The following is a 26737-nucleotide window of genomic DNA, read 5'->3' on the forward strand; positions in this document are numbered from 1 at the left end:
CATTTACATTGCATTTACAACAATCACAGAAATAACTTAGGCTCCCACACTGTCCGAGAGAGAAAAACTACCTACCAACCAATGTGGCTACTGGAGAACAAAACCATGATGGAAAGCAAAAGCTACCGGCAAAGTGATGCTGAGAGTCAACAGTGGTAACCAAAACACACGGACAAAGGGAACTCAAAAGGTTGGCAGTATCTGGGAGAAAGAAGGAAAAACTACTGGGTAAGTGTTACAGGCTAAAGTGAACTTTTTTGACTTTTTTTTTAATTTTTCCCCTCCAAAGTAAGATGTGCAAAATATATTCACTGTGCCCAGGATTATGACTATTTCTAGAAGCCAGTCTACAACCTTCTTACAAATCCCTACTCTTCGGGTTTTTTTTTTTGTTGTTTTTGTTCTTTTTTGTTACAATAAAAGCGCTTACATGATCTAAAACAGTGCAAGTTGGTGAGTTAATTTACATTCTCCCAAGGTGCCCGGCAAGGATGCCATTAGGATATGATACAGTTTTTGCTCTTCTGTCTTTTCCTGCTGTGCAACTGTCCCCTTCCACCCAGCGTGGAAGACTTGGGCATGCTGTAGGAGCCGTACTTGTGCAGGAGCTCCTCGCTGGTCACGTACCGCAGGCGGGCGGGCTGGGGGATGGGCTCCCCGAGGAAATACCCCTCGTTGTCAGACTCTGAGGAGGAGGAGCAGGTGGAGCACCAGTCGTACTCGGCGAAGTAAGGCCCCCACCTCTCCCCCAAGTGGTTCTGCAAGGCGAGATCCGAGACCGTCCGGGGACAGTGGCCGTAGGCGTCCCTGCGGGGACCCTGCTCCACCATCTCCCTGCAGCTCCTCTGGTGCATGAACTGGTCGTAGTCTTCCCTGGCTCGCAGCGAGGGTCTCTCCTTCAGCCTGTAGCACTGCTCGCTGGCCAGGTGCAGGGCATTATCCGACCGGGACCTCCGGGACCTCCGGGGTCGGTGCGGGCGGTAATGCCGCTCCTCATCCCGTGGGTTAGTTCGGCGCCGCGTGCGCTCGCTCATCGGAGCGTGCCTGGGGACCTCGGGTGCCCCCAGCTTCCCCCCGGGTACCCCGCTGCCGTAGTCGAAGCTCTGGTGCATCCTCCCGTGTGACGGTCGCTCCCGGTAGCTCAGGGGGCTGGCGAGGTTGTGGAGGTTGTTGGGTTCCATGTCCTGGTACTGCTGAGCTGAGAGCAGGCTGCGGACAGACTCGGCGCTTCGGAACTGAGTGGAGGAGTTGAGGGTGCCCATGTTGCTCATCTTCTCCGAGACGTTCATCCCCGAGTCTTTGCTCAGGTCAGGCATTGAGAATCGGGAGAGGTGCTCCTGGCGCTTGGCTCCACCGTCTGCAGAGAGGCCTGTGCAGGGAAAGGGCACAGGAAGGAAAAAAAAAAACCAAAACCAAAGTTAAGGAGAGTTTTCTGTAAGCAGAGATGCAGGGAGAGCGCTGGGTTTGGCCTGAGGTTCTTGATTTAGAAAACAACTCAGTGGTTCAGGTGCTGTCCTGAAGAGCCCTTTCAAGAGGATGGGTTTTTTTGTTTGGTTGGTTTTTTTGTTTTTTTTTCAAAGAGCAGGCAGTTACTCCTTTGGGGGAATCACACCAATTTAAGGTGTTTTGAGTTAGACTCCAAGCTGCTTTTCACAACTTCCTTCCCCATATGTCTACGTTGTCTGTGACTTAACAGAAATAACTAGTGATGGCAGTGAGAAATTATGCATCAGAGGTAACCTGAGGCTTCCTGCACGCCGAGATAACTAGGGTGCCATGATCCAGCACCCACACCTTGTGCAACAATGACATGTCCTGAAGGACTGAACAATGTCAGGGGCAGCTGAAACAGGGTCACAGATTGAGTCAGGTTTGTAACCACCCTGCACTGCACATCCCCCAGAACCACACCGCCTTGGCCATGTGCATGCAGACTGCTTTCCCAGGAGGTGAGAAAACACCTGAGCCCCAGAGGGTTTGCCAGACCTCCTTGTAAGCTGCAGGGTGGCAGGAGGGTCAGGATATCACGCCTGCTGATATCCAATGATCTGCATGTGGGCAGGAGCCAGGAACATCAGCTCCAGCTTGGTTGGGCTGCTCTCCTCAGGAAGGTGGCCCACAGGGTCTTTCCCATGGGCAGGCCAGCCCTGAGCTCCCATAAGGTGATTTCCTCCAGCCCTGAGCTCCCATAAGGTGCTTTCATCCAGTTCTGGGCTCCCAGATTTCCTCCAGCCCAGAAAGCCTTAACCCATCAGCAGAGATGTGGGGTGTCCGCTCAGCACCAACCCATAAGTGAGAAACTCAACACACCCCACGCTGCCCCAATCACTGGTGTGTTTTCTGACTGTATTCAGACTATCTCCGTGTTGGCTTGACAACTGGCAGCAGTTAGCACTTGCATTGCAAGCTCAGGAAAACATGTTTCCCAAACTGTTTCAAAGGAAATCCATTTCACCCCAAATCAAACGCAGAGTGTTTGCTTTGGTGCTCTTCTCCCCATCCCTCTCTGACAACCTCCCCGTGCAGACCTAACCCAGAGAGCTCTGCACCATCAGCAGGATTTTCAGCATGACACACAGCCCTTATGCAATCTCTGAGAATTTACGACTTTGTAAATTAATTAAAAACAAAAAAACAACAACACCCAACAACCCAGCCCACAATTCCAGAATGAACTTCTTTTCCCCTTAACAAAAAGCCGCTTATATTTCATTGAGAGCAGCTGCTCTCTGCCAAACCTGAACAAGGGCTGCTGCTGTTAACCTCACTCATGAGCCACTTCAGGGTTTCTTTGGACTCAGCCTTAAAAAGATCAACAGATCCTGCAAAGACGGGCAGGGGGTTCAAAATCCTCCCCTTGGTGGCATGAGGGAGAGCTTTAGGTCTCCCTGAGCACAAGCTGCTGCTGGGTCTCGCATGATCTGGCTTTGCTCCCCAAGTCCCAGCTGCTGCAGCCATTTCTCTCTCCTCGTTTGCTTTTCTGCTGCTAATGAGGACATTTCTGGAGTTCATGATTACAGAGGAAGGTAAAGTGGAGGCGATCCCTGAATGCCACAGGAAATGGGAGAGGCTGGAGTAATAAAAAAAGTCAAAGCCATGTTTTGTCTTAACAACAACACACTTTTCAAGCCAGCTTCATGCCTTTTTGTTCCTAAGACACGTTGATCTCCAGCGAGCTAACACAACCCTGCTGACCACCCTTTGGAAACAGCCCCCCTCTCCCCTCCAAGGACCTGCCCACCAAGGGTCCCTGCTCCTGTTATGGGAGTGAGCAATTCTGGCACACACCATCTCCCTGCTGGAGCCATAATATCCAGTGATGCTCTGTGTCACATCAGGCACTGCACCCCACATCCCTGCTATCCCTTCTGGTAGAGAAACCCAGTAGCCCCCCGGGAGGGAAAAGCATCTTGGAAGCATGCACAAGGACCTCCTGAAAGGCAGGAATAAAGAGTGGGATTGTCGGTGGAGCTGAGCTGAACATGAATCACAGCTGCTGACAGCCAAACGTGGCCTTAATCAGAACTGTCAGGTAATAGCTGACACCAAAGCAAGCAGCGTGGCTGGGGTTAGGGAAACTTTGTTTTATCTGCTCACAGTGGCAGCAGAAGATTTCTTCTGCTCAGTCAGGTGCAAAGCTGTGCTTTTACAGCATCACTGAAGGCACCGAGAGCTCCATGTGGTTCTTACAGTGCCCAGAACAGGTGCCAGGTCAAGGATGCCACTTCTAACTCACATGAAACACGTAAGTGCCTCCAGGCTTAACTTTACATTTAAACCAACGCAAGGTGTAAAGCATTGTGAGAGGGGTTAGGCAAGATTAGGCTTTCAAAGCTACTTACATGATTTTGCCCTTCCCCACTGAGCTGCAAAGCACTGCAAGGCACACTGGGAGCAAGCCTGGAGTGCTCCAGTCTGACCACACTGAGTTCAGAGGACAGCAATAACCATCTGTCTAAAAAATTTAATCCAGAAAATATAACCTAGGAATAAAGTTTGAAAAAGCAAGGGTTGTTTAGTCTAGAGGAGAGAAGGTTGAAGGGGATATAACAACAGCCTTCAAATATGGAAAAAAATGCCTGCAAAGAGGAGGGGAATACATTATTCTCTGGGTCTGCTGAACTCCTGCAAGGAAAATTTCAGCTTTGAGAAGAGGAAAACACTTCCTGTGCAATTACAACAGAAGGCAGCTGGGCAAAGAAGGTTTTGCTAGACTTCTGAAGGCAGTGGATGGCTGGGCACAGGCAGGACAGCTCTGCAGCTCCAGTACTGCACTTCTCTGGATGAGGAGAAGGTGTCACCGACCCTCCCCTCCTGCACTCATTTGCCATTTCGGAGCTCCACCAGTGCACCCAGGCCTGATCCTCTTGAATTACCAGTATTTATTTACAGCTGCTGCACTTCCCTCTTAATGAAGTGTTTCATCTGGCAACACAGCTAATAATCCGAGTGAGCCCTAACCTGGAAGAAAGAACACGTGGGAGGAGACCCCAGAACGCAGCACTGCTTATTTTTTTTTTTTTTCATCCAACAAGGAAACCTGAGAACCTGTTTCACGAGGCCATCCAGGGGAGCAGGAGCCCTGCTCTGGCCCACGGCACAGGATGGTTGTCACCACATCCCTGAGCCCTTTCCAAGGCTGCAAATCCAGGGGGGGGGTGGTGTACTGACCCCACCAGACTTTCCTTCTGCAAAATGATGCTCTGAGACACCCGGCACCCCAGAGGCTCTTGCACTGGGAGAGGAGCAATGGCAGCTGCTGCCACCAGTGTGCTGTGTCCTTCCCGGGGACAGATTGGAGCCAGCAGCACAGTACACGTGGACACAGCAGGTTATTTTCCTGCTGTTCTCCACTGCGTGGGGCTGCCAGGCTCAATATTTCACCCCGGAGCCATGGAAACACCTTTTGGATGAGCACGAGTGAAAGCTGCAGCTCGCCTGCAGGCATTCAATATAAAACTCGAGGTAGTTACAGTGCTGGGAACATAAAGCAGGTTTCTGGTCAACATTAAGGTCAGCTGAAAACATGCTGTACAAGCCCCTCTGAAGTCCTTCCCCACACCTATTAAGCACCATGTTTTCATCCCATAAGACATTGCCAAAGGAAATAACAATTGGCTAAGCAAAGCAACGGCACCGAGATATTCCTCATGAGCATCACCTCTACACCCTTGCCACAACAAAGCACTTGGAGGTGCTTAAATCTCACCCTGTGCTCTGCTCAACCAGGGCCACAAGATGCATTAATTATGAATTATTAAACCACTCAGCAAATGACAGCAGAGAGGCTGCAGGGAGCACGGGTGTGAGGCTGGAATGAAGCCCCCCGTGAGGGGATGCAGCTCCCAGCCCCCATTACATTAAACTCCCCGTGAAGCTGGGCAGACATGGGGTGAGGCTCCACCACAGCCAGCATCCCACTGCAAGGAGCATCGTTGGCTTCAGCCCCAGCAGGGGAATGCAAAACACCTTGATTTAGGATACTGCACACACACAGGGAGATGCTGATGCTTGCCTCTGGCTTTTACATCCCTCACAGTGTACATGTTCACCTCTGCATGGCAGCCCTCACCACCTGGCACCCAAATGGGTGCCTGCCTGCACCAAAACCCTGCACCCAGCCCAGCCAGATGGTGTCCAAGTGCAGCTACAGAGGCACAGGTGGGGATGGTGCAGCATCACTTGTGTCCAGCCCCCTGTGTCACAGACTTCCCTCTCTCCTAGCACTAGACAAGCTCATCCTCACCATCCCTGCAACAGGGTTTACTTCAAATCCAGCCCCAAGATGTAAAAAAAAAAACAACTTAAAGAGAAACAGCCTGACCAGGGCTTTGTTTATAGCTCAGCCCCATCTCGCTTTGGAGCGACACCTTGGGGTGTGCAGAAATAAAGCAGAACCCTTATGTAACTAAAAAATCATGGAAAGTAAATAATTTTGGGAAAGCAGAGAGCTTGCCAAGCAGGTGCTGGTGCCATCGGCCTCCCACGGTGTGCCCCTGCTTGCTATCCCAAGGTGTCAGCATGTGTTTCCTACCTGATTTATTCATCTAGCTCGATGAAAGAAGTCCCCACATGGTGCTGCCTGTGTAAGGAGTTGGATTTTAACCTGGAAACGTTCCCATAATCCTGCTCATGGGCCCTTCCCAGACAAGGCAGGATGGCCAAGATGCTGGCTCAGAGATGATGTGCTATTTCTTCCCCTGACATCTCCTCCCAGAAGTCCATTTCTATGCTTCCCCTCGTTTGGTTGCTACCCCATGTCTAGCGCAAAGAGGAGTGTGCTGGAGATCCGGAGCCTCCCTTTTCTTAGAAAAACTCAAGAACAGCCAATATGTCATTTTCTGCCTTGTGTAACTTGGCTGAAGCACCTCGGGGCAGACAGTGGCTCCAGAACAGCTCCAGGGAGAGGAGCACCCGGGGGATGCAGTGCCAATGAAGACATGGAGATGGGGACCAGTCCCCATCCCCCTGCTCATCCTCAGCCCCTTCCTGCTGTCCCTGAGGATGTTCAGCAGCTGCTCCCAAGCCCTCAGTGCAGAAGAGGTTGGGCCACTGAACACTTGTTGGAAAATATACCCTGGCCCTAAGAAACAGAGCTTTTTCCTTCTGCCCCCCAACAGCTTTCAGCCCCTCCTTAAGAAGAGGAAGAGGAGAGGACAGATAACAGATGACTCTGGAGCTCAGAGGGGCAAGGATCAGGCACTGACCCATGTGCATATTCTTTTTCTTTTTTAAATTTCTGGTTTCCAGATATATCACACTTGTTGTCTATTCCTGGAAAAACAAGCTACTTGATGCCTTTGGGCATATCACAACACAAATGACAGGAGAAATGTGTGCCATACGTGTAATCACATTCTACCCTACAAAAGCACTGGTTTAATATGTTTCTTTTTTCCCCTGGATTTATGCCTGTGAAAGGCTCTTATCCTCACCCACACTCATTTTTCCAAGAAATACTTCAAATCTACTTCTCCTTTTGCATACAACAGTGTGACCATTCAATAAGAGTTCTACCTCCAAATCACTCTGCTCCCTGCAAGCTGCACACAGAGACTGTTCCAGGAGAATAACATTTAGCCCACAGGTACTTTGCTAAGTGGGCTATTTGACCAGCTGGCATTTTGTGGAAATGACTGCTTAGAATCAGCAGAGATCAGCTCTTGATTTCTAATTCAGCTGCAAGGCACACACAGTGCCTGCAGAAGCTTTTCAGAGGGTGATGCAAGCAGGAGCAGAGCAAGGCAGAGCACAAGCCGTGGGAGCAGGGCTGTGGTGGGCTGCATATCTTCTGGGAAGTGATTAACCCCTGGCAGGATCAGGCTCCTCCTCATGTGAAAAGCTTTCTGGACAAACTCCATCATAGCATCCTCCTGATTGCTTAATGAAGGGAGCTACAGGGTAAACATTGCTCCAGCATCCAATGTTCTGTATTGTTTCTAATGTCACAATATAAAGAAAAAAATCAAACCAAAACAAAACAAAAAAAAAGCAAAAGCAGCCAGAAGAAATAAAATATAATACAAAATACAGCAAAACTGAGCTAAAATGTGCTGAGAAGTATCTTTTGCCCTTTGCCTCTCCATCTAATTGCCATGTGGGGCAGGAGGAGGACTCAGTGTCCAGGAAGAAGCTAAGGGATATTAAAACAGAAACATGGGAGGAAAGGAGAGGTGCCCTCCCATCAGCAGGAAACTCTGCCCTGTGCCAGTGAACATGGTTAAACCCCATCACCACGTGTAGCAACTCCACAAACAGAACCAGAGGCAGCACAGACACTCCCATCTAATTCAAACCCTGAACAGGAGCACAAGGAGGGTCTTGGCTGCCTCTGTAACTCAGGTGTCTGCTGGTGCATGACTACCCATGGGGAGAGCAGCAGAACAAAGCCAAGCACTTCAAGGGCAAGTGCCCAGGATTACAGTGTCACACCTCTTTACCAACCATGAGGAGCTGGCTTTAAAGTGACTAAATAGAGCATGGTTGGTAAGGTGAAATCCTGGGGTCCTACAGGAGGCTTGGTGCCCCCTGGTAAAGCACTGAATGCATTACAAATTAAGGACAACATCTGTCCCTTCTGGCCAGAGGACAGGGAGTACTGTGGCACACACAGTGTTGTCTGCTTTTACTGCTGTTTCTGGGTAATTAGTAGTTAAGTCATAATAGAAACATCACAGCAAAACCTGCTGCCAGGGAGGGGCCAGCTTTTAATATGTGCTCTGCAGGTCAGGGACTGTTTGCCCTTCAGCTCCCTATAAAAAAAAAAAAAAAAAGAATGTTTCAATGATGCCATAAAATGTGAGATGGATGCAGGCATCAATTATTTTGCTTTATAAGGTGGAGCAACTGTGCAGCATCAGTAGCTCAAAGGGACCTTGTACCTGGATGCTCAGGAGTTTCTTCAAAGCCAAGGTGGGGCATGAGGGGTGTTTACAGGGCAAGGAGCGTGGGGATGAGAAAAGATGGGCAGCAGGGCACTACGCCCTGACACCCTCCACCCAAAAACCTGCTCTTCTGCAGACCTCAGCCAGGTCACTGAATCTCAAAATGCTGCTGTTTAAATGGGATGGTAATTGTGTCTTCCATGACTGCACACATGGGCCTGAGGGATCTGCCTGCTACTGCCGCAGTGCCCCCCAGATCAAGCTGAGCCAGGTCCCAGAGCAAGGAAAATTATTAAAATCTTACACATTAATAAAAGCGTTATCACCTCACTGCAGAGGAAATGCTTATATTCACTTCAAGCCCCATCATGCTAAGCATCTGCTCCAGAAAGCAGGAAAGAAGGGAGTCATTAAGGCAGGCACTGCCTGCAAGGGAACTCATACTTTGGGTATGGATGATGGGTGTCTTTGGAAGGTCTCCCTCCCAGCATTTTAAAAAGTGGTTTCTAAACCAAGACAGATTGATTTTCACTCTAATAGGAAGGCATTGCCACATTTCCTGTCTTTTGACCTGTACTCCTGATAACTTGTTACACTTCAGCTCCAAAGCATGCAACAAACCCTCCAATACTCAGACATTGCTCATCTGAACTCTGTATTGCTCAAGGCTGTGCACTGATGAGGTTTACACAACACAAGTTTTCAGGAACAGGAGCAGCTTCGGAAACATGGAGCTTTGCTTAAAGAAGCCTTGTTTCCAAGAGCAAATCCCAGCTCCCTCAACATTTCACATCTATTTTCCCTCTGTGTATATCTAAGGCTGTTTGAGTAAAACCCTCTCCAGCTCATTAGCTTCTCCTCTCCCCCTCTCCTTTACCACTTGCCAGTTAGGGAGATCCTGGCTGAACACAGAAATTACTTCACATCTTAGCACAGGGCTGGCAACTTCCCCAAACAAACACACCAAAACCCAGGAGTGGGGTGAGGAGGCATGGGCATAGGAGAGCAAACCTGTCCATCCAGAGCAGAGAGCTGGGGTGCAGCCATGCTCAGCTCTCAGGGCACCAGCAATGCTCACGAGAGCATCCCCAACACCTGGTGCCAGGACAAACTTTTTAGCAAGGCCTGTAGTGGTAGGACAAGGGGTAATGGTTTTAAATTGAAAGAGGGTAGATTTACACTAGGTATAAGGAAGAAATTTTTTACTGTGAGGGTGGTGGGATGCTGGCATACGTTGTCCAGAGAGGTGGGTTAATGTCCCATGACTGGCAACATTCAAGATCAGGTTGGATGGAGCTCTGAGCAGCCTGGTCTAGTGAAAGGTGTCACTGCCCATGCCAAGGGAGGTTGGAACTGGATTATCTTTAAAGGCCGCTTCCAACCCAAACCATTCTATGAACTTGTGATTCTGTAATCCCATGGTGGCGGGGGGGATCTCAGGACTGGGTATCAAACACCCTGCGGGCTACTCCCTGCCAGGGTCAGCAAGACAGATGGACTCCATCTAGCAGGGTGGAGGTGGAGGACCTCCTGAATCCAAGCAGCTCTTGGCTGGAACAGAGAAATGTTGGGGGAGTGGCAAAGAAGCAGCAAGGCAGGATCTCTGGTGAGCAAACCAGGCTCAGCATCTTCTTTCTTGAGAAGTTTTCTGTTGAAGGACTTGGAAGCAAGCAGTAGCTGTGCCAGAGGAACACAGCCATTCAGTACTACAAACTACAGCAGGCTGCAGGGGCTGAGCCTCCCCAGCACCAAGCTGCAGACACGTTTCTGCATGCACTTTCATCACCGTGGCCACAGAATGAAACCCAAACATGTTTTAGGGGAGAGGAATGAGAAATATTACCCTGGGATGGGCTCATGGGAAATGGGCTCAGCCTAACAGGACAAACATCTCGCCTGGCTTTTCCCTGCAGTGTCTACCAGAGGACTAAGGAGAAAGAGAGTCGTGCATAGAAGCAGAGGAATTTCTTTCAACTAATCATGTGTTTGAGGACTGCGTAAGATGCAAGAGGGGCTGTGCCTTTTTCAAAGCACTGAAAAATATTCCGAGTCTCCAGGGACAGCTGACAGCAGTCCTTCAAGTGCTGAAGGCTGAAATCTGCCTCTGTGTTAGCAGCTGGCCTTGATTTCCCCCTCTTCTTCACAGAAGGGAGCATTACAGACCTGGAAAACATTTGTTTTGAGCTATATGGAAAAGCCAGGCATCTCTGAAGCTCTGCATTTGGTAAACAAAGCGAGTGAAGTGAGAGGGGCTGCCAGGAACACCAGGGCCGGGCAGGGAAGCCCATGGCACTGACCTGGGGCACAAGGGACTCTGTCACATGGCCAGAGGGTGACAGGAGAGGAGGTGACATACCTGTTGCGTTGGAGAGGGCGAGGGACTCCATGGAGCCACGGGGAGTCTGCTCGGTGGGCGTCAGATCCTCGGTGAACTTGAGGGCACTGATGGGGTGGCGGGTGCGGCACTGGGGTGTTGATATCCCACCTTCCTCTTCCTCTTCATACTTGGGGACTTTGAGGCTCCCTCTGGTCTCAGGGAAGCTCTGGTTGGACATGTCGCTGTAGCTCTCCTGTGAGCGAAGCCTTCCCGAGTAGAAGTCCTCCCTGCAGTCCTGGATGAAGCTGCCACTGTGGCTCTTCATGGCCAGCGAGGAGCTCCTCTTTGGGTTGCTAAAATGTTTTGCCCATAAATCCGGCTGTGAGCCCGGCACCTGGCTGGGGCTATAGGAGGTCCTTATGTTGCACTGGCTGAGAAGCTGCAAAGGGCTTTGGGACTGACTTTGCTCCATTTTGCTCCCGTAGTGATAGAGCTCATCCCGGCTCCTCCACAAGTGCTCCCTGTTCAGGCTCGGCGTCTGGCTGGCCAGGCTCAGCAAATCCATCTGCAGGGACAGGGGATCCACCTCGGTGGAGAGGCGATTGGAGGTGACCTGCAGCTGGTTGCAGGGGCTGCGTGCCCCTTCCTCACCTTTCCCCTTGTTCTTCCCAATCTTGGCACTACGGCGGGACTCCTTGGCTCGCGCGCTCTGGAATGCTGAGTCGGAGGAGTCGGAGCCGTTGGGGTCATCGCCCACGCTGCAGGCCCTGGAGCAGAAGATCTGACCCTGCTTGGGGAGGAAGGGACGTCCCAGCAGGGACTTCTTGCACTGGGCACAGCAGAAGCAGGTCTCGGTGGCGTGCCAGTGCTGGCCATCGTATGTCATCTGGCCCTGGTCAATACCTGGAGGGGGAAGGTGCACAGCGTCAGAGGTAGCCCACATGCATCACTTTGTGCTGACATTCACTCAGGCTCACTCTCAAAAGCCCTTTACCAGGGTTTCTCCAGCCTGTGAAGTTAAGCCCATTTCTAGTTCCTTGCAGGCTGAAGGCCTTTGCTTGGGAGTTGCTTGGGAAAGGCAGCAGAATGGAGCCTCGAGCTATTTCGTATTAAATGGGGATATTTCCGGTCATAAAGAAAAGGAATGCAAGAAGTTCTCCATAAAGTCCTTGCAGTCAAAGAAGAGGTATGATGCTTACTGAAATAACAAAAAGCCACCAGCTGAACCAAAATGAGGAATTTGTGCTGCCTTGGTTATGGATGTACCAGAGCAGATGACATCCCAGTCCTTTGCTGCTACCATAGCTCCATCCTAACTTTATTTTGGCAGCTGGGGCCCATTCTCCAAATGGAAGCAGAAAGAGACAGCCCTAGGGATCTGAGCACACACCCTTGCCCTGCACCCAGCCAAATATCCTGGGTTGCCCCCACTGGCCCCCCTTGGGTTAAGAATTGATAGAGAGGGTCTGTCCCCTGCCAGTAAAATCCTGAGGAGCACATGCCTGCTGCACACAAAGTGCTCATGGTCAGACCTGTGAGCAAAGCTCCTGAGGTTTTAATTATAACATTTATTCACTTGTTTAAGCTGCTGTTCATGGAAAAAATCCCTGTTACCTGAGAAACTGTGCCAAGGGGCAGGCTGGCCAGCACAGTGGGGGCTGCACTACACATGTGCACCCCATGGGCTTGCACACCCACCACAGCCGTGTCGCTGGGGGGGCTGACTACAGCTGGTTAATTTACAAATGAACAGGATGTTAACAGTCCATTTTATTCCAAGCTAAATTTGCTTCAGCATAATTGTTGGGGGTTTTTTTCTCCCCTTATAATGAGCAAAATGCTTTTACATAGGCTGGAGTGCTGTGCTTGTGGACAAGGTGGTGGGTAGGATTTTATAAGCTGCTTTTCTGGTGCCCTGAAGCCATCTTGCAGTAGAGGAGCACAGCCTCCTTACTCTGAACCTAAGCTACCCAACTCAAACACTGCAAGCCTTAAGCACACACCTCTGATTTATGTGGCTGCTAGGCACAAAGCTCAGTGACAACTATGAGCAACTTGCAGTAAAATGGCTGCAGCCCCCCTTTTGTTAGAAATGTGCAGACATGCACCAAAATAAGCATTTTTTCCCCCCAAACCTGACAGTCAGCAGGCTCTGGGTGGATGGACAAAGGGAAGGACAGCAGATGGGGGATGCACAAGAGAAGGCAGAATGCAAGAAGCATTAACAGCTGCTTCTTCACTACTCTGCAGCTGAGCTTTCGGGAAGGATGTGCTGCAGGTCACAGCAAACACGTCCTCCAAGTGCTTCACTGGAGCCCAGAGTTTCCACCCCTCCCTTGCCATCTGGCTGATACACAAGAGCAAAATGATTGTTTTGTTTTGTTTTTTTCTTTCCCTGCAGCCTATGAAATATTTGAACACGTGAGCTCACCTCCACGGACAAAGAAAGGGCTGCCTGCCTGCCTGCAAGCACTTGCAAATGCTCAGCCAAGTGGCAAACGGGACTGGGGAGAGCAGTGAGATGGCTTCCCACTCCCTGAGTGCTGGGAAGACAGCTGTCCCCCAGAATGAAACACATTTTAAATCATTGTTCTAGAAACACAGAAAAACTCTGATGCATTATTCCTTTCGGTCTGAGAACAACTATCTGCAGGTTGATTAAAAAAGGGAAACACAAACAATAATGATGCCTAACAAGCAAGCATCTTTCCTCATTAACTCACGTGATCCCTTAGCAAGCCTGGCTGGGAAAAATCTGAGAGTTGAAGAGCCAGGCTGTTTAGAGGAGAAGAGGGTCAGGGCACGTACCGATGTGCTGGGCGCAGGTGTCGCAGTACTCGGCGTAGAGGGACTCGAAGCAGCTGCAGCAGTAGGGCCTCCCATCCTTCATGATGTACCTCTGCCCCCCCAGCACTGTCTCACACTCAAAACAGCAGAAGTGCTTCATGTGCCAGTGCCTCCCTTCGGCCTCGGTGCATTCATCAGCAAAAATGATCTGGGGAGGGTAACACAAAGGTGGAGCAGAGTCAGTCAGAGTGGGGACCCTGGAGGGTGACACCCACCTTTGTGTCTCCTCTCTGTGCTCCTTTGCTCACACAGCCTCCAAGTCTTATGGCTGCCCCTCCTTTGGGTGGTTTGGGTTGTGGCAGGGGCATCCATCACTTTTTAAGGAAATCCAAAAAAAACGCAGCTACCTCAGGACCACATTTGTGCACGGGCTACGAAGTGTTAAGGCAGAGCTTGTAGTAAGGTGTTTGTAAGCCCATCCATCAGCAGGAGGGGTCGATGGGGGTAATAAACATGCTTATATACAACCTATCGATCTGGTGGACTTGTGAAGAATAGAGCAGCCACTTACTAAAACACATTTACCCGTCTCTGAAACAGGGACCCGAGTACAAAGGATGACTGAGGACATAAGAAGTAGCAGCTCTCTGCAAGGGAGAGAAGATGGAGCTACCTGGCTCCATACCACTGCCCATGTGCTTATAAAGATGATCACAGTCATTACACTAGTGGGGAAACTGAGGCACAGAGCACTGTTAAGAGCAGTTTGCTAAAACAGTCATCTGAAACGGTTCCAGCAGATGCTTTCTTGCTATCTGTACTTCCCACTCCCAAAGCCAAGCCACGGGAGGAAGAAGTAGCCCAGCTCTGCTCCCTGGCTCTCTGCCCCAGCTCAGGCCGTACCAAAAGCTTTTTCCCTGCAGTTCCTCTTACCCCCGAGTTCCTTGTTCTTGCAATTAGTGCCGGATGTTTCAGGGGAAGAAGTGTATGTTAAAGAAGGAGCCTGAATAAAAGCCTTGTATAAGAGAATTTGCAAGGATAAAATGTACATGAAAAAAAATTACCCAGCCTAAGCCACAAGGAAATAGGGCCACTCAAATGGTTAGGAGTTGTTTTTTTACTGGTAATATTACAAATTTAATTGGATACATACGTCAATGTTCTTTATATCTGAGGTGCATATAGTCTTGGATTTTTACTATTACATGTTTGCATAGATGGCAGCATGTGGTATTTTATGGTACACATGGTTATCCACAGTAAGGTTTCCATAACTTTAAAAGCCAGAACAATTTCCTTCACCAGTCTTTTAAACAGAGATTGACACTTTAGAAATGCTCAGAGGTGACTCTCTATGGTATTCCATATTCTTTTTGTGCTCCATTTGTTCAGCTTCCTATAGCCTGTTAATCTCCTTTCTTAAAGCTTATTTCAGCTTGCCATGTACTCAAACACTACCATCTTATAGGAAACTCAGCACTCATCCCACCACAGGCTTCTTCTGGGAAGACAGAGAAGGGAGGACCACCACACACAGCTGGACTAACTTCACACTGCGTGGGGGGACTGTGGAACCCCTTAGTGGAACCCTAAGTCGCCCCTAGTTCACTGCATGTAGATGAGGAATCCTCTCAGAACATGTCTAAGTAGACTGCAACTGAAAATCCCTGAGAACATAGAATCACAGAATTGTTTTGGTTGGAGAAGACCTTTAAGAGCATCAAGTCCAGCCGTTAACTCAGAACTGACAAATCCACCACTAAACCATGTGTCTCAGCACCACATCTCCATATCTTTTAAATGTCTCCAGGGATGCTGACTTTACCATTCCCTAATCAGCCTCTTTCGGTGTCTGACAACCCTTTTTGGTGAAGAAATTTTTCCTATAATCCAATCTAAACCTCCTCTGGTGCAACTTGAGGCCATTTCCTCTTGTTTTATCATTTGTTACTTGGGAGAAGAGACCAACCCCCACTTTGTTACAGCCTCCTTTCAGGTAGTTGTGAAGAGTAATCAGGTCTCCCCTCAGCCTCAGCAGCTCCTCATAAGACCTGTGCACCAGACCCTTCACCTGCCCTTCTCCAGCACCTCCATGTCCCTCTTGTACTGAGGTGCCCAAAAATGAAACCCCAGCAGAAGCTTGCACGAACCCTTGGCAAAACCAAACCATGATATTTTGCATGCACATCTCTATGCAGAGGCCAGGGCAGATGGAGGAGGAATACCATCCATTTCACAAGAAGATCCCACTTGTGCCATCCCAATGAGCAGCATCCCTGGGAGAAGCCAGGCCGAAATGGCTCTTACCTCATCACAGGCTGCACAGCGGGGCTTGAGGCACTCAGCATGGTGCCTGCCACAGTAGATCTTCCCATCTTGGTAGAAGTAGATCAGGTCGACCAGCAGCTCGTTGCAGACACTGCAGATGAAGCAGGGAGGGTGCCAGCAAACACCGTGCCCTGCTCGTGAGGCAAAGACGGCCATGTCCCCACCATTGATCTGCCCGCCGCACTGTTGGAGAAGCCAGTGTTACAGAATCACAGAATGTTTTAGGTTGGAAGAGACCTCCAAGATCATACAGTCCAACCCTTGACCAACACCATAAGATAACTACTAAGTCATGTCCTTAAGGACTAGGTCCAATGCCTTTTACATATCTCTAAGGAGGTGTTCAAGGGGGTTGGGTGAGCCTGTTGCTGCTCTCACAGCTGTGCCAGAAGAAGGTGCTAATCCACAGCCCCTTTCTACTGTCTCTTCATCTCTATTTTGTGGCCAGGATGTCAAGAACATCCCCCCCTGCATGAAGGCCAGGAGCTGGAGTGACTGCTCCACATACAATATCATGGGGTGCTCCTGGCAGGTACCCCGACAGATCCCAGCGCTTGTAGCTGGCCAGGACCACAGGGTGGGAGCTGGTCCTGTGAGCTTTGCTTAAATTTGGTGGTTCAAAAGTTCATCAGCTGGTACCCACCTGCTCACAGATGGCTCCTGTCATGGTTACTGGGAATGGCCGGACATTTCCTCTCCCTAAATTTTCCCTCTTCCTTTGGTTGCTGAAGAGTTTGAGCTCCCTCTTCTCCTCCTCATCCAATGAATTGCAATAGCGGACCTGAAAAACAGGAGCAGTGTTCCAAGTTAGGGGTGTCCCTGGCTCCCTGGCCAGTGAGTTGCATGCTCTGCAAACCTTGGCATTGCAGGTTACTCAAAGAAACTGCCTTGGCTTGGGGAAGGCTGGAGAAATGCAGCTGTCTGGGCTTTAGTCAGCTCAGAGTTCAGCCAAAATTTCAAGAGGTAGAGATGAGAAGAAAGGGCAAGAGGAAGGTTGCTCTAGGTGTCTAGGAAAGCCTTCTAGGAAGGTGCTAGGTTTCCAGGAAAATCTTAAAAGTTAGGTCTTCTGGGTCCACCCCAGCACTCAGACTTATGGTTTTCCTGCTTTCTCCTTATGGCAGAGGTCTTACAGCAGCTTCAAAATATTTTACTTGTATTTCTAGAGCCTAGCACATTTTCCCCATATAAATTATAGAGTTCCAGCTCTTTGGGAACTGCAAATATTCATCCAGCATGGGGTCAAGTTTTCATATTTGCAAAACGTCTGCATTGGAAGGCAATATGGAAATAAGTAAAATAAAAGTATATAAACAAGGAGTGATGCAATTTCCCCAAGGCTTATGAAACAATTTGAGGTTTTCCTGGCTATTTTCATCCTGCAGGCTTAGCTTTTGGCTAAAAATTGCATCTCAACAGAGAATAGAACTGAAGAGCCAAGGTGGCCACGTGTAGCACCAGTGCCCAGTCCACCCCCCATTACACTGGAGAGCAGGCTCAAGGACCTGAGCAGGATTATACATGTGAGCAACCAACATACCTTAAGGAGCAAAACTTATCATAAGGGGGAACTGGATGCAGAAATCTGCCAACTTGCAGAAAATACATGCAGGGTCGTGCCTCCAGCTTGCAGAAGCATGGGCTGCACTAACAGCATTCATGTGCATTTATTCTTATGCTTTTCAGCAGTGGGTTTTCCCTGGCTGCCAGGGAAGGCAGGCGGGCAGGTTGGGGCCCGAGGGTGCTGAGAAGAAGCCCCTGCCTGGCGCCTGGAGCTCCTGAGGCACTGGCAGAGCTGTGCTGTGCCTGTGGCACCCAGCCACGGACAGGCAAACTCGTTAAAATCCAACCTAGATCAAACAAGTTACCTGCATGTGTTTTCCAAAGTGGTTTCTTCAGAAAGCAGCATGAAAATGGTTTTCTTTGTTTACACAGGGAAATGTTGTGGGCTACCAGAAGGCAATGTTCTCACTGGTGAGAACAGGATGTCAAAGACCAGACCCTTTTTGCTGCCTCACATCTTTCTTGCAAGGTGTAAGGAGGTTTATTTGCTCTTGACTCAACCTCTGGCTTGCTGGGCTCTCCCAGCTCATGAGGCTCAGCCCAAACGAAACCCCTCCTCAGCACACGCACTCCCATTCCCAAGGTGAGCTGGATGCACCACCTGGGAAAAGGCTTTTGCAACTCTGGATCTGTCTCTAGCTGATCTCAACACCATTTCAAGCCATTTTAGCCTCCAAGGGCTACGAAATTGCTCGTAGTTCAAGGAATTGAAGAAGAATGATTTTTAAAAAATTAACTTTAGAAAAACAAACAACTCTGTCCGGACCTCCAGCACAATCCAAGCGGGTAGTAAAGATGGCACTTAAATAACAACATGACTAAAGTCTAAGTAAATTCCCCCACAAAAGCAGAAAGGAAGGACCAGCCACGCTTCCAGCAAGAACAAATCCAGGATCTGCATCCCCCTCCCCACCCACAGCTCTGATACCTGTCCAAGGACACATTTTGGATACTGACCTCATTGTCATGTGGTGGCAGCTGGTGCAAAAGCTGCTTTATGCGAGATTTTTCTCCCGGGCTGTTGACATAGGGCACCTTGTCCTCAGGCAGGCAGCTGTAGTACTGATGCACCTATGGAGCAAGAGAGGGGACTGCAGTGGGGCTCCCTGGCCGAGCCCACCTCCCCATGCCCAGCCAGCAGCCACCCCCCGAGCCATCAGGCACCGGGGTCTTCGCGATGATTCTGAGCATGGAAACGCAGCCGGGTGCTGCTTCAATTTTCCCTTTTCTCCAGCAAGGAAGAGGGGTGGAGGTGCTGGAGCTCATTACCGTTTGCTGGGTCAGGCTCCATAGCGTTAGCATGTTCCACAGGCTGTGGGGATGTGTCGGCACCTGCCTCAGCAGGGGAGGTTAAAGAGGCTGTGCCCCGGCAGCCTCTGTGTTCCCGGCTATCTCAGTCCCCCCCCAACCTCCATCAAAACCCTCCAGGTTCTCTTTTTTTTTTTTTTTTTTTTTTTTTTTTTTCCTGCAGCAATTTGTAGAAATAAACAGCAGATTAAAATCTTTTGGAAGGCTTGGCTTTTCCCTTTCGTCTCAGAGAGTGTAATTAAAATCAGCCATTAAAGAGGAGGCAGTGGGGCACGGTGTGCCCTGGCGCTGGAGGAGCCCGGTGGTAGCTTGGGGAGGGAGGAAGCACACCCTGAATCCCAGCGTCTCTCCTCTGACTGCCACACCTGGGATGTGCAGTCAAGGGCTGGGCCACACACCAAGATGGGACTAGCTGCCTGAGAATCAGCTCCAAGACAGCCATGGTGATGCTGAAAGTCTTGTGAAGAAACAGGAGAAAAGGTTAAGGTAGGGGGGAAGCTTGGCTGGGATCGGGAGACTCTGCAGCTCTGGATGGGTCCAGGTGCTTGGGCAGGAGCAGAGGGCTGGATGACTTCCTTAAATCTGCTCTTAGCTAGTGAGAGGCAATTTGTTTTCCTGGTGCATACAGCCTTGTGCCTTTGCTGTGGTGGGACTAACCCCTTGAGATGCTTCCAGACACTGCAGCAATTCCTTTCAGAGCAGCTGCACTGTCGGTAGCTTTTGTAGGGCTTTTCCCCAACAACATTTGCTTTGCAGTGGCTTCTGATCACCTTTTTCCCCCCACTGCACATTCTGGGCTTTGGCCTAGAAAGCACTACCTCAACTGGCTTTCCCTAGGGAAGCTCTCTCTGCCAGAGCAACCCCATGGCACAAGCTACCGTGGGTCATGGGGAGGGACAGGGACACAGAGGCAGATCACAAAGGACTGGCTGGCTGGCAGGGGAGCTGCTCACAGGCTGCTGGGGAGGCTTCTATAAGGGGTTACCTTCAACAGGAAGAAATCACTTTTAATTCCAGACTAAATATCCAAAGCCTTATTTAGGAAGAATTACTCTGCTTTTCAGCTGGCTCCCTGGCCTCACTAAGAGCAACCAGCCAGGAGAGCTGCTCCAGTGCTTGCAATCGCTTTTCCTCTCATTTTATAGTTCCCCCCCAAATCGACCCAAACATCCACCTTTCCCATCATCAGGTTTTACGGAAAGGGAGATTTTTAGCAAATATCCACCCATAGCTCTGCAGTGCTGATGACAAGGGAACTGAAGGTCGTGAAGCTGAGGAGCACGCTGAGCATATGCTACAGCAAAACCCTAAATCTGTTTCAGAAAGGCACAGCAGAAACAGACCCACCAGCTACAAAAACTGTCACATTAAGAAAGGCTGCTAAGCATTTTGTTATGTTAAAAAGAAAACAAACTATGTACATTAGAATACTTACTTTGCATTTATAAAGCATCCTTCATCCAGGGACATCAAAGCACATTAAAAACACTTAAACTCTTACAACATGCCACATAAGGTAGCAAATACACGCACTGGAAAGAACTTTCTGAAGCATAAAGGTGTTAAATGAGCTCCCTGAGCTAATGCACTTAGCTCATAGCAGAACTTGCAGCTGAAAATCTCGGCAATGCCCCAGCTGCCACGCAGCTTGTCCTGAGCTACCAGGCTACCCCGCTGCACCTTCCCGACCAGCACAGCCTCCTGCTGACTGCCCTCACATGCAGACAGGCTTCTTGTTTTTCCTTTTGCTCAGGTTGGTTAGTTTGTGTTTCTATTTCTTGCAATGAATTTTTTTTGCCCACTCAGTTCCTAAAGTTGGCAGAGACCAGATATTTTTTTTTTTTTTTCTTTTTGAAGATTCGCCAAATTCCATCCAGTCCTTAAAGCAATGAGCTGTAAGACGCTCACCCTGGGTGGAAAGCAGGGATGTGAGTTTTCCCTTTGGCAGCTTGGGCACTGTCTTCCTGGAGCCTGACGTGGTGGGATGTACATGCCCAGCTCTGCTCCTGCTTCCACTGGGAAGTTTTCCATTTAGCCTCAGCAGGTCCGCAAGAACTGGCTCCCATTGCACCAGCAACATAGCTCAGCAGGGATGGGCAATTTGGTTTGAAAAGCAAAACAAAATAAATATAACAGGCTCCAACTTGTGTTCTGTTGCCTGAAATAACCCAAAAGGGTTTGCTTTGGATCCATATCAGCAAAGGAGACCTTTAAGGAGGTCTCCTTTAAGGAGGGGATGAATGGAAGCAGCTGTCAGTCCTTGCCCAATGCCTGCAGCACATCTCATGGGAATAAAGCCCTTTCCTTATGTCTCTTGATGGCTTCCTCTGCTGTTGCCTTCACACCCAGCATCCCGCCTGGGGACACACCTGAACCAGGGGTACACACAGATCCTTTCACATGGGACATTGCTCCAATCCCAGGAGGTCCAGCCAGAGTGCAGGTGAAGAGCAGGATGTCCCTTGCCTGGGCTGATGTTAATCCAGGCTTGTGCAAATATACTGTCTCATCCATCACTGATTCCCTGTGGGATACATCCAGCTTCCCAGACAGGCTGCCAGCATCCCCTGACTGCACTCAGCTGTCTGCCAGCAGCAATTCCCACCCCGGGAGTCAGCAGAACGTGGCTGGGTTCAGTAAGGAAAAATAAAGATGGCAAGGGGGATTTTCAGATAAATTCAGCTTTTCAGGGGAAAGGCCTACAGAAAACGTTAACTCGCTGGAAAACTAAAACTGCTCAGTCTGCACTTTGCTTTTGTACAAAAGGTCACTGTTTTCTGTAAAAATAACTCCTCCTCTGCCCAGCTCTGGCTGGGAGCACACACAACCCTCCCATAGCTAATGAGCCTTGCAGGGCCACTGTGGCCAAAGGGCCTGATCCAGACACCCCCTCCCCCCCACCAAGTACCAGCAGACAGCTTCTCAATGACCTTAGAGGCTCTGCAACATGAGCTGCATCCAGATAAGGAAAACAGTGTGGGGCAGTGACCCAAGACAGCTAACATATCCCTTCTAAATCATGTGCTATCTTTAACTGTTTTATTATTAAATACTTCTGGCTGTACAACACAGCAGCTCCACATCCTGCTCCTTCCCCTCGCAACAGAACAATTCGGCCCATGATTATCCTAACAAGCATCATTAGCACACACCAGTGGGGCTGGGCTAGGTCTTGTCCTCAGTTTCCTCACCTGCCCATCTTTACTCTGACCTCTGCTCACATTTGGATAGGAGAAATCCCGGAGGAAAGTAGGAAACATCAAGCTGAGTTAAAAAAAAAGGCTTCAGGCAATATCAGGGTCTCCAGTGCTATGGGGAAGGGCTAGGCAGCATGCTGGAAGCCAGGTTGGTTGTAAATCCTGGATGCTATAGCCAGGCAAGCCCTGTCCTGCTTCAGGGAGGTCTCCCAGGTGCTCAGATGGGCTGTGTGTCACAAAAACCCAGCACAGTAGATATCCTCCATCTCACCTTCAAAAGGGAAATGTTCAAAGACTAAGTTCTGCTACTAAAAACTCATACACCCTTTGGAAATTATCAGCTACTTGGAGCTAAAAAGGAGAGACAGAAAGACAAAGACAGACAGACAGAAAGCAAGCAAGAAAAAAAGAATGAAAAAACAGGAGAAAGGAAAGAACATAACATAAAACAAGGGCAGGAAAAAGCCTTTAAAGTGGAGCCAACTTTACTCAAAGGCACTGAGGAAAGTAATTACATTAGTTTACGAATGCCTTTGTGTTCTGCAGTCTTCCTAGGTTTGGGGTGTGTTTCCAGTTTAACTTTGACAGTTTTCAAACCTACCCCATCCCTGCTAAATAAAGGCAGGACTGGCAGCTTCTTCTGGTAGTCCCAGGGGTGACCAAAGACAAAATCCATGCCAGAACCTTTGTGGGCAATGCCTTACACCTTCTCCTAGATGGAAAATTTTGCAAATGACCTGTGAGTCTAAGCAGCTGATGAAGGATCTCTTTGATCAATGAATTAAAGGAGGCGGAAGGGAAATATCATGTTTCTTATGCCATGAATTGCTGTTGGGAAACAGCGTTTGGTTGTACTCACTCCAAGTACAACACTCCTACTGAAAGCACCCACCAAACCAGGCTGTTGGGGATGACTGTACTGCTGGGATGGACTACAAAGGAGCACGAGGTGTCCTGGTGTGGCTCAGCTGATGGGTGTTGACTTGCTCAGCTGTAACAGCTCTGGCACATCAAGCTGGGCAATCCCTCCTGGCTTTCCCCAAACCAAACAAACTGCAAAACTGGCTGCAAGGCTTTTGCAGAGAGGTCTGTGAGGGCAGTAGGTGCTGGTCTGTGTGCAGCACAGTGACTCAACACGGCTGTCCCCAAAAAGGGGACTGTGGAGGGGTCAGCATCACTCAGGCACAGCGCAGTAAACCATCACACACAGCAGTCTGTTCAAAACCCAGGCATGCCAGCATTCTTTGACATCCCAGGAGAGCATCATTCCCCTGGGACCCTTTCCACAGCTCACCCGACCCTACCCAGGGATGTACCACACACCCGCGTGGGGAGCTGCCCACACAATGATGAGCAGAGCAGTGGCTGCTGGTGCACATCTGGGTGTGCTCACCCACAGTCCTGTCTGCTGGCTTGCTGCAATCCCACAAGCTTTGGCTGGAGTGGGAGGAAAGTGGCCAGCAGCTCCAACAAGCCTGGTCTGGCCCAGGCAAGTGGGACTGCTCCTACCCAGCACTGGTTTTTAACCACTTGTCAGGCAGTAAATGATCCTTTATACTGAGCACTTAAAATAGACAGAGAAGCGAATCTGGTGTCTTCAGTACTTTTCTCATTCTGCTGGTTGCCCTTGGAAAAGTAAAGAGGGAAAAAAAAAACCAAAAAACAAAACCAAGTCACAAGCAAAAAAAAAATGCTCTCAACGTGTCTGCGAAATGTTGCGAGTCCTTGTACACGTAGGCTCACACATGAGCTCTACAGATGACAGCACGTGTAAAACTGGAAAGCGGGTTCCACGTGCTTTGGCCCCAGTCTGCACATCCTCCTTTTCCACATCCTTTTGGATACAAAGCACTTATTTAGTTCTTGAAGCAAAACAATCCTTGTAGCAAGGCCAGATGCTCCAAAACGGAGAAGAGAGTGGGAAGTGCTGGCCGGGTCTGCAGAGCACAGGGATGCAGCCAGGCACGCACCCCAGGAGGGTGCAGGGGTCCTGAGGCCTCCCCCAAGCCCTGGCAGGGACAAATCTGTTATCAGCCCCCACACGTGGCCATGGGACACAGATGCAACCCCGGCGCCGGACCGCCTGGCACCCCACAATGCTGGGTTTGCTCTGGGAAACCCACTCCTGAGCTGCAGGGACAAAGGCAGGGAACAAAGGAAAAATCATTTTCCCCAAGTGCTATTTGTTCTGGCACAGCCTGCGCCTCATTTGAAGGAAGGCTGTACATCCACAAGTCTTAAGACTTGTGAAAGTGCCTGCCGTGATTTTTCTTTTCCTCTTTTTTTAAAGCAGAAATCAAATTTGGACTCAAAAGAACCAGAAAAGGCCCTTTTTTCAAAAGCATCTGAAAGGAGGCTTTGTGCTGCTGTGAGGTACTGACCAGCAAAGCTGCAGCACCAGCAATTATAATGATCATCTGCTGCATTGGTCATAGATAATAATTCTCCTGGGTCTGCCACTTAAAACACTCTTGTACTGTATGTACTACAGTAGCAAAGTAGAATAATGCTGCAGCAAGGAAAAGCTGTAATTGTACACTGGAATAAAGCTCCAGGACAAGTTTATATTGTGCAGTCTGGGATTTCTCTGTTTTCTACTCCCTGTCTCTTACCTATGCTGCCCACCACTTGGCTACTTCTAATTCAAGAACCAAGCAAACCCCACTGGGTAGGTGATTTTGTTTCTGTGGCCCACCAAAAGCATCTGATTCCCTCCCTCAAAGCAAGATCGTTCAAGGATTAAGTAATTTTAACAACTTCCATTGGCTCACAAAGCAAAAACCCAGAGACATGGTTTTGCCACTTCTTTCCCCCCTCTTCCCCCAGCACAGGATGCACTCACACCTCCTTCATCCTCTCTGCTCCAGGGCAGAATAAATAGCTCCAGGACCTCTCAAATCCACCCCTGTACCTCCCAAGCCACACAGCACATAAGCATCGCATGGGGAAAAATCATTTTATCTTGGGAATTGCAGCTCCATCCGACTGGCAAGCACTCCCCACGGTTTGATGCCTGGAGGCTGGATTTAGACAGCTCCGGCCTTGAAATAAGAGCCGCTAACTGCCGGGCTATTTAGATACTGAAAGAGTTCACCGGGGAGGTGATGGACTTACCACTACCTCAAAGTGAAATTGGAGAGCTTTTAAAAATGTGCTGAAACGCAGGTTTTGGATAAAATACTGAAGCCTGCGTGTGTGCAAGGGGGTAGAGCTTGAGGTGGCTGCAGCTTCTGGTGCTGTGTACATGAGTTATAGCTCCTCTTGGCTGCCCATCCAGAGTGGTCTGCTCTCAGGATGAGGACCAGAACCTCCCAAGGAAGGTAGAGATCTTCATGAGGTTCTTGTTCTTCCTCTACTTGGCCCCAAATTAGCTTACTTGCTCCCCACAACTATGCAGGCTTGCTTTGGTCTCTCTTGTTCCTTCCTTGCTGCATGCAAGACTTCAGTCTCCTGAGGAGTGAACCAGTTTGCTGAACTGAGCAAACTTCCTTGAGCAAAGGCTTGAGAAAGGACAAGCAGGTAAAATGCACTCAACCTTAACACACAGGCAGAAGTGAGGCACACGTCCCCCAGAGACAGCTGGCCCAGATAATCTCCTTTCTTCCACACCAAGGTGGTGAAAATGGGTATCTTCAGGTAAGGTGTAAATGCGTGTTCAGTGAAGGTTCATCTCCGCTCTCCTTTCATGACCTGAGCAGAAACTGCTGAAGCCTGGAGGTTTTGTAATTGGAGCCCTTGCTATAGGTCTTGCAAAAGATCCAGAAGAGGAGTCAACTCCTATGCTAGCCTGTGAGTAAATTCCCTGTGACAGCTCCGAGTTTCACACCAACTGCAAAGCTCTCGAGGTCCTACCTCTGTCACCTTAGAGGAAAATGGTTCCCAGAACCCTCACGATACTAATTTTAGCTCAGATGAGGTTTTTGTAACTTTTTAACTGAGTCAGTCAGAGCAACTGTGCTGATAGGAAAAGAATTACATTCTTAGGGCATATTCAATGGTCTTGAATGGATGGAGCCATACAGAAAGCCACATTACAGTTGAAGTAGAGCCCTGTTTTTGTTTAATTGGAAATCCGTGCCTTTAACCAGCTGCTCCTATTATTGAGACACAATAAAGACAGAAATCCTCAAAAATCCCTTGTATTCAGAAATTTGAGCTGGCATGTTATAACTCCTTTGGATTTCTCTAAACCACAGACCCAAGGATTTCAAGGCTGTGCATTCACATGAAGTCATACATGCCTTGCCTAAAAATGTGAAAAACACATCATAAAAGGGCTTATTTTTAAACATCTGCCCTCAAACTTATGTCAGTGCAAGAAACATCCAGCTGCCAGCCCCAGCAGACAAACTGGCTCCCAAAATTACCTTCCCTCATCTTCACAGCCAGGCCTGGTCTGGGATTTTGCTTTGCTGAGGACACATTTCTAGTGGGATCTGCCCATTTCAAGGCTTTTGCACTTACTTATCGAGCCACTGAATAGCAGTCAGGAAAAGAGGGTATTTCTCACAGCCCATATCCTTAACTTCTTCCTCACCTCCTGTACAGCCAGCTCTCCCATTCCCATCTGCATCCATATCTTCCAGAAGTCCCTCTTCTGGAGTCAAACTATGTCTCATTGAGGTTCAGTACAAGTGGGGTTACAGCCCACAGGAGCCTCTTGGCCATGCTCTGTAGCTGACTGCTATTACAAGAAACTATATTTTCTAATCATGTTGTAATTTATGGAGCTCAGTCTTGGGTTTTTACCCGCTGATCTCCCTGCTGGCAGGTTGCCACCAAGCCTTACACCTCTGATGGTTTAAAACCTCTTCCCATTTCCTGCCTGAATGGATTTGGAGCCAGTTTGTAACTAT

General features: G+C 49.2%; 1 protein-coding gene across 1 annotated transcript in view; it reads right to left on the reverse strand.

Moving 5' to 3' along the window:
* Nucleotides 1–282: 282 nt before the first annotated feature.
* Nucleotides 283–26737, reverse strand: part of PRICKLE2 (prickle planar cell polarity protein 2) — a 53109-nt gene continuing 26654 nt past the window's right edge. Inside the window, exons 3-8 of the mRNA XM_030458708.1 lie at nucleotides 18334–18447; nucleotides 16460–16597; nucleotides 15796–15999; nucleotides 13510–13696; nucleotides 10741–11604; nucleotides 283–1369 (exon numbers count right to left, since the gene is read on the reverse strand). Of these exons, the coding sequence (XP_030314568.1) occupies nucleotides 498–1369; nucleotides 10741–11604; nucleotides 13510–13696; nucleotides 15796–15999; nucleotides 16460–16597; nucleotides 18334–18447 (2379 nt within the window). The 3' untranslated portion in view covers nucleotides 283–497. The remainder of the gene's footprint in view (nucleotides 1370–10740; nucleotides 11605–13509; nucleotides 13697–15795; nucleotides 16000–16459; nucleotides 16598–18333; nucleotides 18448–26737) is intronic.

Source organism: Calypte anna, chromosome 12, assembly GCF_003957555.1.
Source record: "Calypte anna isolate BGI_N300 chromosome 12, bCalAnn1_v1.p, whole genome shotgun sequence".
Classification (NCBI taxonomy): Eukaryota; Metazoa; Chordata; class Aves; order Apodiformes; family Trochilidae; genus Calypte; species Calypte anna.